The following is an 11948-nucleotide window of genomic DNA, read 5'->3' as shown; positions in this document are numbered from 1 at the left end:
GCAACAGGCGAATGCAAACCAGCAACAGACGAATGCAAACCAGCAACAGACGAATGAAGCCCTGCAAAACGCGAATGCACACCAGCAAGAGACAAACCGCTTGCTGAGAGAGGAGCAACAGCGGTTCGCTCAGGGCTTACAGCAGGAACTCGAGATCCTGAGGGGGACTATCCGTAACCTTCCACTGGCAGCGGCAGCCCCAGTTCCGAAAATGACCAGGGCAAGCCACTACCTTCAGAAGATGGGACCCTTGGATGATGTGGAAGCCTATCTTCTCACGTTTGAACGCACGGCACAGAGAGAGGGATGGCCAGAAGCTGAGTGGGCTGGTCTAATCGCACCCTTCCTAAGCGGCGAACCCCAGAAGGCTTACTTTGATCTAGAGCCAGCCGAAGCTAACGTCTATGCAAAGTTGAAGTTCGAGATCCTCGCCCGCCTTGGCGTAACCACGGCTGTTCGTGCCCAAAGGTTTCACGCATGGTCCTTCACGATGGATAAAGCCACCCGAAACCAGATAGGTCACTTGCTTACCCCTACTTCGAGGTAGAGAACGACCTAGTATATCGGGTTGATAAAAGAAAATCAGTTACAACTAAACAATTGTTGGTACCACGGACATTCCGTAACGTAGTATTACACCTCGCACATAGTCATCCATTGGGGGGACACCTAGGGGTGGAAAAGACAAAAGAAAAGGTTCTCCGAAGCTTTTATTGGCCTGGGGTTCTGGCAGAAATTACAAACTATTGTTCCTCATGCCCAGAATGTCAGATCACCGCCCCGTTCAAAGCATACCGCAGCCCATTGGTACCCCTTCCCATAATAGAGGTACCATTTGACCGGATTGCTATGGATCTAGTAGGACCCCTAATAAAGTCTGCTAGGGGACATCAGCATATATTGGTAATATTAGATTATGCTACCCGATATCCGGAGGCAGTTCCCCTACGTAGCACCTCTGCTAAAAACATAGCAAAAGAGTTAGTACTTCTGTTTTCCCGGGTCGGAATTCCTAAAGAGATCTTATCTGACCAGGGAACACCATTTATGTCCCAAGTAACAAAAGAGCTATGTAAACTCCTAAAAATCAAGCATCTCAGAACCTCAGTCTATCATCCACAAACAGATGGTTTAGTGGAAAGGTTCAATAAAACCTTAAAGAGCATGTTACGCCGGGCGGTCGATATGGATGGGAAAAACTGGGACTGTTTGTTACCATACCTGTTATTTGCCATTAGGGAAGTTCCCCAGTCATCCACAGGCTTCTCCCCATTTGAACTATTGTATGGCCGACATCCAAGGGGCTTACTGGATATAGCCAAAGAAACTTGGGAACACGAGGTTACCCCTTACAGAAGTGTAATAGAGCATGTTGCCCATATGCAGGACCGCATTGCTGCAGTCCTACCCATAGTGAGGGAACACATGGAGAAAGCTCAAGAAGCACAAAGGAATACGTATAATAAGGGTGCTAGGGTCAGAATTTTTTTTCCAGGTGATAGGGTACTAGTTCTGGTTCCCACCGTGGAGAGTAAATTCCTTGCTAAATGGCATGGGCCATATGAGGTCTTGGAAAGAGTGGGAGAAGTAAATTATAGGGTAAGGCATCCAGGTAGGAGGAAACCTGAGCAAATTTACCATATAAACCTACTCAAGCCCTGGAAAGATAGAGAGCTCTTGTTAACCCTAGTACCCCCAGGTCCGTCAGAGAATCAAGAAACTGACCCAGAGGTTAGCATAGCTGAAACACTGTCCGTGCATCAGAAACGAGAGGTCCAGAGTTTAGTGAGAAGGAACAAAGAAATCTTCTCTACACAGCCAGGTAAAACTAACGTAATTAAACATGACATAGGGCCTCATGCAGTAAGCGTTGATAAGGGAAATATGGCCATGTTATAGCCAAAATTGGGTTTGAGATTCAGTAAGCGCCGATAAGTGCTTCATATCGCCAGGTTTCGGAGCCGATAATTTGGTTATGGCCAGTCGCCTGCCGATAAGCCTGTTTTCGACACTGATCGCCACTTTTTTAAATCGGCTGGATTCAACAAAAAAAAACAGCTTATCGGGGCTGATCGGCACTACGAAATTGAGATGTTATGGCCGATTTCTCCCGCCAACTAAAGTTGGCATTTTGGACGGGAGAACGATCGCTAAGGCTGCCGGAACGGCACTTAGAAAAAAAACATCTTCTGTACATCAATGGAAGTCAATGGAGCGGGGACGTATAACAGTATAGTACTGTTTACGTTTCATTGCTCACAATACAAGGGGGATTTGCATTACAGTGTGGGGGCATTCCCTGCATTGTGTCACAGCTGACGTGTCTTATTTGCATAACATTCGACTTTTACATGTTTTCAGCATTTGCGGCTCACATTACTCATCATGTGATGATGTGGCAAGGGAAAATACTATACTACACTCTTAAAGGAGAACCTCACATCATATCACACATTTTACTCAACTCAGCGACAATTATTTACATGATGTCACACATGTCACACATGTCACACATACACAGTATATTCATCTTCCTTTACATTACACAATGCTTGTAATGTGACACGCATCTTTAAACGTTCATGTACATCTGTATTCTCATGTTTACATATACTTTTGGGTCCTCCCTATTTTCATGACGTCACTTATTGGACGCTCAATCACATTGCATGTTTACATTGTAACCGTTGCATTACAAGCACTTCAACCTAACTTATACACACATGTACAGTAATTCATCATTGGGACACCTTGTAAACTCATTCTATACCAACTATCCTCCTTACACAAATGCATGCATATGCACACGACTATTCATTGTTGCCAACATGTCACAATAACATGGATAATTACACATGTTACACAAAACTTTTCCCACGTCAATCTCAGCCTTTTTGTCTCATTACATGACTGACTCTTGCGTTCACAAGTGTTACATGCATTGCACATGCAACTATTTATTTGCAAGCAATCTTTGTACAAAGCTTCACGTCACATCATTGCCAAATATCATCATTCCCTGCAGAATACACACAACAAATACTTAGAACAACAAGTGCACACAGCTTGCCACAGAAGTACTTTATTATGTTAATGTAACACCTTGCATTTTACTATGTCACCTGACATCATCACATACCTATTTAAAGGACGCACATTACCTGCTCATTCACAGCTACTCATTTCAAAATGTTGCGAATGTTTAGGAGACGGAGGAACATTCTTTTCTATGACATGCTTGATGATGAAGACAATCATATAGGGCAAGGGAGGGACACACCGAGGGACAGTGACAGTGACGCGGATACGACAGGGACAGGGAGAGGGACAGGCCGAGGGACAGGTAGAGGGACAGGTAGAGGGACAGGAGATCAGAGGAGAAGACAGAGGAGACAACTTGTGCCTCGTCCGCGTCTGTACAGGGAGAGAACCCTGTTAGATGGGATGAGTGAGGAGGAGATTGTAAGTCGCTATCGTTTGAGTTCAGCAGCAATCTTAGCTCTTTATGAGGAGATAAGGGGGGATTTAGATTTTTTCACAGCCAGAGGTCGTGCAGTCCCTGGGCTTGTTAAAATGCTGTGCTCATTACATTATCTTGCTTCCGCGTCATACCAGACAACTGTGGGCATAGTGGGCGGGGTCTCGCAATCTACATTCTCGCGGGCCTTGACCCAGTTTCTCTATGCACTCAATAGACGCGCTAGGAATTATATTCATTTTCCTACAGAGGCGACAGAGTGGCTGGAAGTCAGGACTGGCTTTTATAATATAGCAGGGATACCATCTGTGCTGGGTGCAATCGATTGCACACATGTTGCTTTGATTGCACCTAGTCAGAGTGAGCATGTGTACCGCAATCGGAAGCACTACCATTCACTCAATGTACAGGTGGTATGTGATGCGACGATGAGGATAATGCATGTGGTACCCAAATTCCCTGGTTCCAGTCACGATTCCTCTATCCTGAGGAACTCTTCAGTCTTCCATGCGTTCGAAGAGGGACATTTTGAACCTGGTTGGCTGCTGGGTGAGTACATATTTACATGTTCTAACACAAAACACATGTTGATTTAGGAATGTTGGCATTGTACAATTTGATCACTAATGTCAGCTTATGTGTGCTCCATTCATTATAGGTGACTCAGGATACGGAATTAGGCCGTGGCTCTTGACTCCGGTGCTAAACCCTCAAACTGAAGCAGAGGACAGGTACAATGCAGCCCATATATCTACAAGATCTGTTATAGAGAGGACATTTGGCCTACTCAAGACCAGGTTTAGGTGTCTGGACAGAACTGGTGGGGCTCTTCTATACAAGCCTCAAAAAGTGTCTGATATTATCCTTGCCTGTTGCATTTTGCACAATGTTGCACTCAGGCACAATGTACAGTCAGACCTAGCTGAGGCTTTGGTAGACGAGCATCCCACCCATGTAGCTGCTGAAAATGAACAAACAGCCAGTGGTGGCCAGACACGACAGAATCTCATCAATTCATTTTTTTCTTGTAAGTACAAACTCATATGTTCCTAGTACTACTTTTATAGTTTAATTATGTTATATTAACAATAATGTTTCTTTATATAACCTTCTGTTAGGACACAGATGAATATGGGTTGCACACCTTTCTTTTCTCTGCTGTGTGCACAAAGGGATGTGGCACCGGTATGTTATTGTTGCACAGGTTATATAATCCCTCTTCAATTGTACTTTAGTTGTGTGTATGTGAATACAACTTGGGTAACAAAGCAATAATATTTTAGCATTGTGTTATTCCTTATGCTAAGACAAAACACATATTATGCCCATAATCATTCATGCTTCTAGTATGCTTACATACAATGTTATTGGTGCAGTGTAACATGTACATCCAGATGATGTGTACACCAGGCTGATTTACATTTTGAATGTCATGAAATATACATGGTGTTGTACATTTAACACCAAATACACACTTTGCTGTGTTGTTTACGGTACTGAAGATGGCATGTCAATGTTTGCAATTTATATATTGTTCCTTTGCATTATAGGTATATCTCCAGTATGACTGATCATGGTATGTATATTTGCTGACATCTCTCATAAGATGTGGCTACCTCAATCTTCCTATAATTATTGGAACTAAAAACCCAACATATTGGTTTAAACACAAATGTTACATATATGTACTTTCTGTATCATGTATATGCATTTAGCTACTCTTGAGCTTTCATGTGCATTGTATTACAAAATGATTACTCACATTTCATCACATTTTATGTATGTTTCCTTATAATTTCCATTAATGTAATATAGAGGTGGTTGGAGAAAAGGGGATAACTGTACTTATTTGTTTACTTACGGGAGCACATTCATCACTAGCATAGACACACTTTTTAAGACAACTGTTTGTGTCTCTATCAATTGGTGTAGGATCCATGTATAACACCGACAAATGATAACACCAGCTTTATTATGGTAGCTTATATCATCATATTGACTATACTATGTATTTCTAAACGATTAATAAACACAGTAAACTATACTTAGTTAGGTTAATGAAATATACACAGAAACGTACTTCATAACATGATGGTGATGTCATATTCAGAACATCATGCATTGGAGGGGACCATAACATCTGGCCAGTAACATTATTTGCATTTTACATTGGGAGAAGGAGTGGCTCACTGAGTAAAGACACACACTGGAACTGATAGTTTGAAGCAGGGGAGTCTGGTTCAATTCCCGGTGTGGGCTCCTTGTGACCTTGGCCAAGTCACTTTATCTCCCTGTGCCTCATGCGGCAAAAAAACATTTGTACGTTCCACGGGCCAGGGACCTCAGGCTGAAACATGTGTCTGTAAATCGCTGCGTACAACTAGCAGCCCTATACATGAACATGCTCATATTATTATTATTATTGTTACATAGTTTCGACAGTCATACGTTCCATTACATATTAGAATACACAAATGTGTTAGCAGAGTGGGAATGGTTGTTATATATAAAACACACCATGTCATAAAATGTTAGTAGTCATTAAAGAACACTCAATAAAAATTCATGAGGCACTCTTTTGCAACATCATTATGTTAATTAAGTGCTTATGCAATATAGGCATAAGGGTATCACATTTTTAATTGTTTGTTAATAAGCGCTGCAAGCAATATAAAATTAGTTCCATATGTAGTATAGTAGTCGGTGGCTCCTCCTCACAATCATCTCATATAAAGGTAGACTCTTCTGAAATCATACATTGATCCGATTGTATCTTCCCCGACATCTCTGAAATACAGCAAACACATGATGGTCAAAGATGGCACCTTACTAGATATGCATCCGTGACAACGCGTTACGCAGCTCTATATGATTGTGTAGATACACACGTCAGTCACTTATATGTTAGAAGTAAAACTGTTCATCAGTATGTAATGTTTCTTTAAATTTGTAGCAGGCATAACTATGTATAAGAAGTGAACGTTGCCTGTATACTGAAAGATGTGCGCGCACATCTTTGTGTGCGCACGCACTTCACGCTTGGCTCCACTAACTGTTAGCGCATGCGCAAAACAAAGCGTACGTTGTGCGTTCAATACATGTTGAAAATACCAGTAAACATAACATCTTTATTTCAAATACAATGAAGACGAAACTACATTCGTTCTAAACGAGTACATCTGTATTCTTTTTAAACAGACGTGTTTGAACAGAAAGCACGGCCGATAACACAATGCGCAAATGCAATACGTGTGACGTCATGTTAAGCCAGCGTGAAACGCACGCTAACACTCCTCCCACTCAATTAACATTCGGCTAACGCCCAGGGTACGCCTACAAACACTGAGCCGCACGCATCACACACTGCAGTTACCGTTACTATAACAAAACATGACAGCCAATAGGCTTTGAGGCGCGCACGTCGCTTGGGGGCGGGACTTACATCACTAATCCTTTTTAAGGACGCCTTGGCCCATGACAAGGGTCCCACGTCATACGTGGTGGACCCGGTTTTCAATGTTGTAGATGTTGCATGATAACAAAACAGGTATGTGTTAGAGTAATGGTAAAATGTTGCTAATATGTTTAAAGGGATAGGAAAGTACGTATATTTATTCCGTCAGCAATGTGTACTACTCTTTCAGGTCCTACTATATTGTATTAGGAAACAATTTGTTTGTGATCGCTACATGTTATGCAGTCTGCAATGTTACGCTGTATCCACGCATTGAAAGTGAAAATGGTGGTTAAAAAAAAAAAAAAAATTTAAACGCAGAGTCAACGCATAACGATTGTTATATTTACCATTCTTCTAGAATTAACTCTTCGCCTGGCTGCAACTGGTCGCTCCAGAAATGCAAGCCATTTTCATCCACGCTTAACCCAACCGCTGAATCCAGTATGGCACATATCTCCTCCAGGATGCGCTCATAGGAATCGCCACTGCTTTCTTCAAATAATTGGTCGGGAGGTAGGTTCATTTCTTCCGGTTCCCATTCCAATGCAATTTCAGCTGAAAGGCTTGGTACATAATCATAGTACTTTTGTTCTTGTACAATGTGGGTTTCAGGAATGGAGGCTGCAGATATTGCAGCACGTATCGATTCAAACGGATCAGTAGTAGCGGATACATTGCTATTGCCATTAGGAATAAATATGCCTTTCACGACAATATAAGTGCCGTCTTTCAGGATAAATTGTTTTTCCGGGGCAATCTTCCAGAAACCATAGGTGTGTTGTAGCTTATCCTGGTCACGTTCAAAAAAGTCATTACTTGATAAAGTGAATCTTATTGAGGAATTAAAATTCCGTGCATGCTTACGGTCTTGGTAATAAGGATATTTTGCTCGAATGAAATCATCGATTTGGCGTGTGCTTGCTTTCTGTCCGCGACTGTTCAAGATGGCTTCACAGATCATGTACTTATACCCTAAAAGGGGATTAATATTGTTAACGAATTCATCAGCCATGTCTGAGTAGCACAAAAGCTGTGTGCAGGTCTGTGTTATTTGCTCATCAAAATGAATGTGCTGAATGGCTAACAAACTCCTGTTTTTCCTTGTCAAGGTCAACAAAAGTAACTACTTTGACTCCTTATTTCAAACGCCAATTGGATTTGGTTGTCTAATTGGGTTAACAGTTGTGGTTCGTGATATGGGACTGTGGGAGAAACATTTCTCCTTCTTTTATCTCGTTTGTGAAAAACATCCCTAGACTGTGAATGCGTTCACATAGTGTTTTTTTGAAAACTAACAAAGGCCAGTGTGTGAAAATATTTCTTAGCCAGGCATATCAGTAAAAACACACCTGCAAAAAGAAATGTTTTTTCCCCGCTTACATTTCTGTGTGTATGTGAAAGTCTGGTTAACTCCCTGTCTGCATGAGTTTAAATACGTGTGTATATATATATATATATATATATATATATATATATATATATATATAAATATATCTCTTATAAAAATATATATATATTTATATATAATAATTTTTTTTTTTTTATATTGCAGGAGTACACACAACATTGATGGCATTAAGTATACCTTGTATGAAACCTATTTAAATGGTGAGAAACATGATTGAATTAAGTAATAAACATTTGTTTAAGCACAATACTGTTAGAGTCTCATACTTAGGATATTTCTCAAACATTAGGCCTGTATTATTAAAATAGTGTGCTTTCACAAGGAAGCATGAAGTGTATTAGTTTGTGTATACCAGTTTATATAGTACTATATATATATATATATATATATATATATATATATATATATATATATATATATATATATACACACACATATATACATATATATATATATATACACATATATATATATATATACACATATATACATATATATATATACACATATATACATATATATATATACACATATATACATATATATATACACATATATACATATATATATATATATATATATATACACACACTCACACTCACACTCACTCAGTGTGTGTGTGTGTGTGTGTGTATATATATTATTATACATTCTGAGATGTTATAGAAACGAACACACAACTGATTAAAGGACAAAATTACAATGGCCAAGCAAGGCAAAGGTAAGTAATAATTTACACATAATCCTGCTGTACACGTACAAGAAAGATGTTTGCACTTACTTAGGTGTTTTAATAATTGCATGTGACTAATATGCATATGCAATTCTTACATCAATTAACACACCCAAATGCAATGTTTTGCTGCAAAGTCAATGGCAGCTTCTCTAAACTTAGCAACTGGCTCCTGGTGGACCATTACTGAACAGACGATTACAACATAAATATTTATAACACAATTAATTATGAGTGTTAACATTTCCAAACCTTCACGTGTACAAGAACATAGTTGAAAGTTTGAAAACAACACAGTCTTCAGCATACATACAATAGTAATTAGATAATCTGAAGTCAACAAAACAAGGCCAAACACATATTTTCTGAATTATAACATTTATTTTTTTTGTTCCTTTTGCGAGCGAGTAACAGGCCTGCTTGTTGTCTCTTGAATTTTCCTTTTTCTTTTGCCACCAACTTTAGGCACAACAGAGCCACTTTGAGTGGCCTCTGGCACTTCACGGGCAGGGCTTGTGGCCAGTGACTGTTCACCTACAGGGCTTGTGGCCAGTGACTCACCTACAGGGCTTGTGGGCAGTGATTCACCTACAGGGCTTGTGGCCAGTGACTCACCTACAGGGCTTGTGGGCAGTGATTCACCTACAGGGCTTGTGGCCAGTGACTCACCTACATGGCTTGTGGCCAGTGACTCACCTACAGGGCTTGTGGGCAGTGATTCACCTACAGGGCTTTTGGGCAGCGACTCACCTACAGGGCTTTTGGGTAGTGACTGTTCACGGACAGGGCTTGTGCCCAGTGACACATGTGAGCAAGTTGGTAGACACTGCACAAGTGATGGTTGGTCTGTTTCATGTGTGTCTTTTGTTGTTTTTGACCAAAAACTGGTCAGTAGTAACTGCTTGTATTTTGTTTTTGTGGGCTCCTTTGTAGGTGTCAGCTGCTGATTTTGTACAGATGGCAGTGGTAGTATGTCGTCAGGAACCTGCACAGCAATGTCTGCTACTTGACCGGTAACATTTGGGCCTGGTGAATGAATATCAGATGAATGTGGTGAAAACTGACCTGCATGAACAGATCCTGGCTGGGAGGTGTTGAATTGTGGTACATTAGTCATTCTCCAGTAATTAGCTTGTGTTTGCTGAACAACTAATGCTTCGAATGAGGTGTTGATTTTTTGCAACTGTTTAGGCACTTCAATGAAGACTCTGTGGAGATGTGCCAATTGTGATACTGTTTCTTCCTGCAGTCCAATCATCCTTTCCAGCACTGTCATCATGTCTGAATGGCGACGATTTTCTGCGTCCACTATTTTTCCCTCTGAAGCTACAATTGCATCGTATGTGGAAGTTGATGGACGATTTGGCGGTACAACAGTTTCTATTGGCACCTCTTCATGGTCACATGATTGTATTTCAGTCTCTTCTGTGGCGTCATCCTCATCATACTCATCATCCTCATCACCATGATGTTCTAAAAAGAAATGTACACATTATTAAATGGCATGTTAATGTATGCTGTGTTACTATGTAATTGTACTGTGTCCTAAGTAACACCTAACATGTTAGCATACGTTTTATAACCTCATTAAAAACTACCTTGACTTACGAATAATGTTTGGACTCAGTATGAAATATGAATGAATGAAAAGTTGCTCTAAACTCAGAAGTCCTACATGATAATTAACATCACTAACACAATACATGTTGCCTTACACTTCATTTTCACTGACACTAAGTAATCCTATTTAAAGAAGATGTGCAAAACAAATAATGCACATGACAACATAACATATAGAAGAGCACATATTATATGGCCAGCAAATGATACACTCACCTTCTAGTAGTGTTGAGCTGGCTGACCCAGGTGAAGACACTTGTTCCATCTCAGGTGACACATGTCCTCCAGGGGCAACTATATATAACAATAACATAAGTTTTACATTTACATGTGTAAATATTGAACAAACACTTATTGTATGTTCTGTATTTATGATTAACTAACAACATCAGTTCCTTAACCGAAAATGTGTGTGTGAAAGTGAACATAAATAGTTGTAATAACAATGTACATGCCTGTGTACTTAGAAGTTTTGAGTTCCCTAACATACAACATACTATGTTTCTGCAGTAATGCGTGAGGATAAATAGATTAAATGAGTACATAAAAATCATATGTTGTGTAGTGATATCAGTATCATAATGTACATAACCATTGTGAATGGTCATCTCATGATAGTTATCATGAAGGTGGTCATATTGCAAAAAGTGTTATTTTTGGTAGAGGATATGTGTGGTACATTAATCGAAGATGTGGCACACCTGAATGTGGCTGTGACTCAACAAGACAACACATGCAGTGTGTGATAATGTGTCTTTCATAGTAGTTCAACTATAGATATGAGTGAACTAATGTGTGACGTACGCTTTGATAAGTAATGAGTTGTTGGGGCATTTAGTAGCTAGAGTTAAGCTTTCCAATGAGTGTGATTAACTTCAGTTGTGCTATTCAGGTTGTAAGAAAGGTATTCCCTTCCCCAAAAAGCCTAATCAGCCACACCTTTCAATGACTTGAAACAGGTGCAAATGGTGTGAACTAAGTTGACCGTGAAATGAGGCTGTAATTAGTGTGTGTGCTGAACCCCACCCCCTCTGTTGAAGTGTATGCTGTGATGAGATATTAATTGCAGCTGCTTTAACACAATGGTAGATGAGCTAAGTAGTCATCTGCAGTGTTTAAGTTATGAAAACAATGACATAACATATGATACGTGTGCCTCATTATGCTGTCTGTATATGACATAAAGCAAAAATGGACCTTTTCTTAAGCAACTATAGATGTGTTAGTGCCAGTGATGTTTGTAGGCCGTTAC

General features: G+C 40.0%; 1 protein-coding gene and 1 long non-coding RNA gene across 3 annotated transcripts; one reads left to right on the top strand and one right to left on the bottom strand.

Moving 5' to 3' along the window:
- Positions 1-6664: 6664 nt before the first annotated feature.
- On the top strand, positions 6665-10991 carry LOC142488579 (uncharacterized). 2 transcript variants are annotated; one of them, XR_012799511.1, is made up of 4 exons: positions 6665-7448; positions 8488-8543; positions 10010-10180; positions 10268-10991. It is a non-coding gene; the product is annotated as an uncharacterized LOC142488579 (long non-coding RNA). The 2 variants fall into 2 exon arrangements; XR_012799510.1 differs by having other exon boundaries at positions 10010-10317.
- On the bottom strand, positions 9453-11513 carry LOC142488578 (uncharacterized). Its single transcript, XM_075589039.1, has 2 exons — positions 10913-11513; positions 9453-10549 (listed from the first exon to the last, which is right to left on the bottom strand). Exons 1-2 carry the CDS (start codon positions 11007-11009, stop codon positions 9456-9458), a joined length of 1191 nt encoding a protein of 396 aa, XP_075445154.1. The 5' UTR covers positions 11010-11513; the 3' UTR covers positions 9453-9455.
- Between the last annotated feature and the right edge of the window lie 435 nt (positions 11514-11948).

Source organism: Ascaphus truei, chromosome 2 (assembly GCF_040206685.1).
Source record: "Ascaphus truei isolate aAscTru1 chromosome 2, aAscTru1.hap1, whole genome shotgun sequence".
In the NCBI taxonomy this organism is placed as follows: domain Eukaryota; kingdom Metazoa; phylum Chordata; class Amphibia; order Anura; family Ascaphidae; genus Ascaphus; species Ascaphus truei.
Note: the sequence above shows the minus strand (reverse complement) of the source record. Positions and strands in the feature narration are given on the sequence as shown.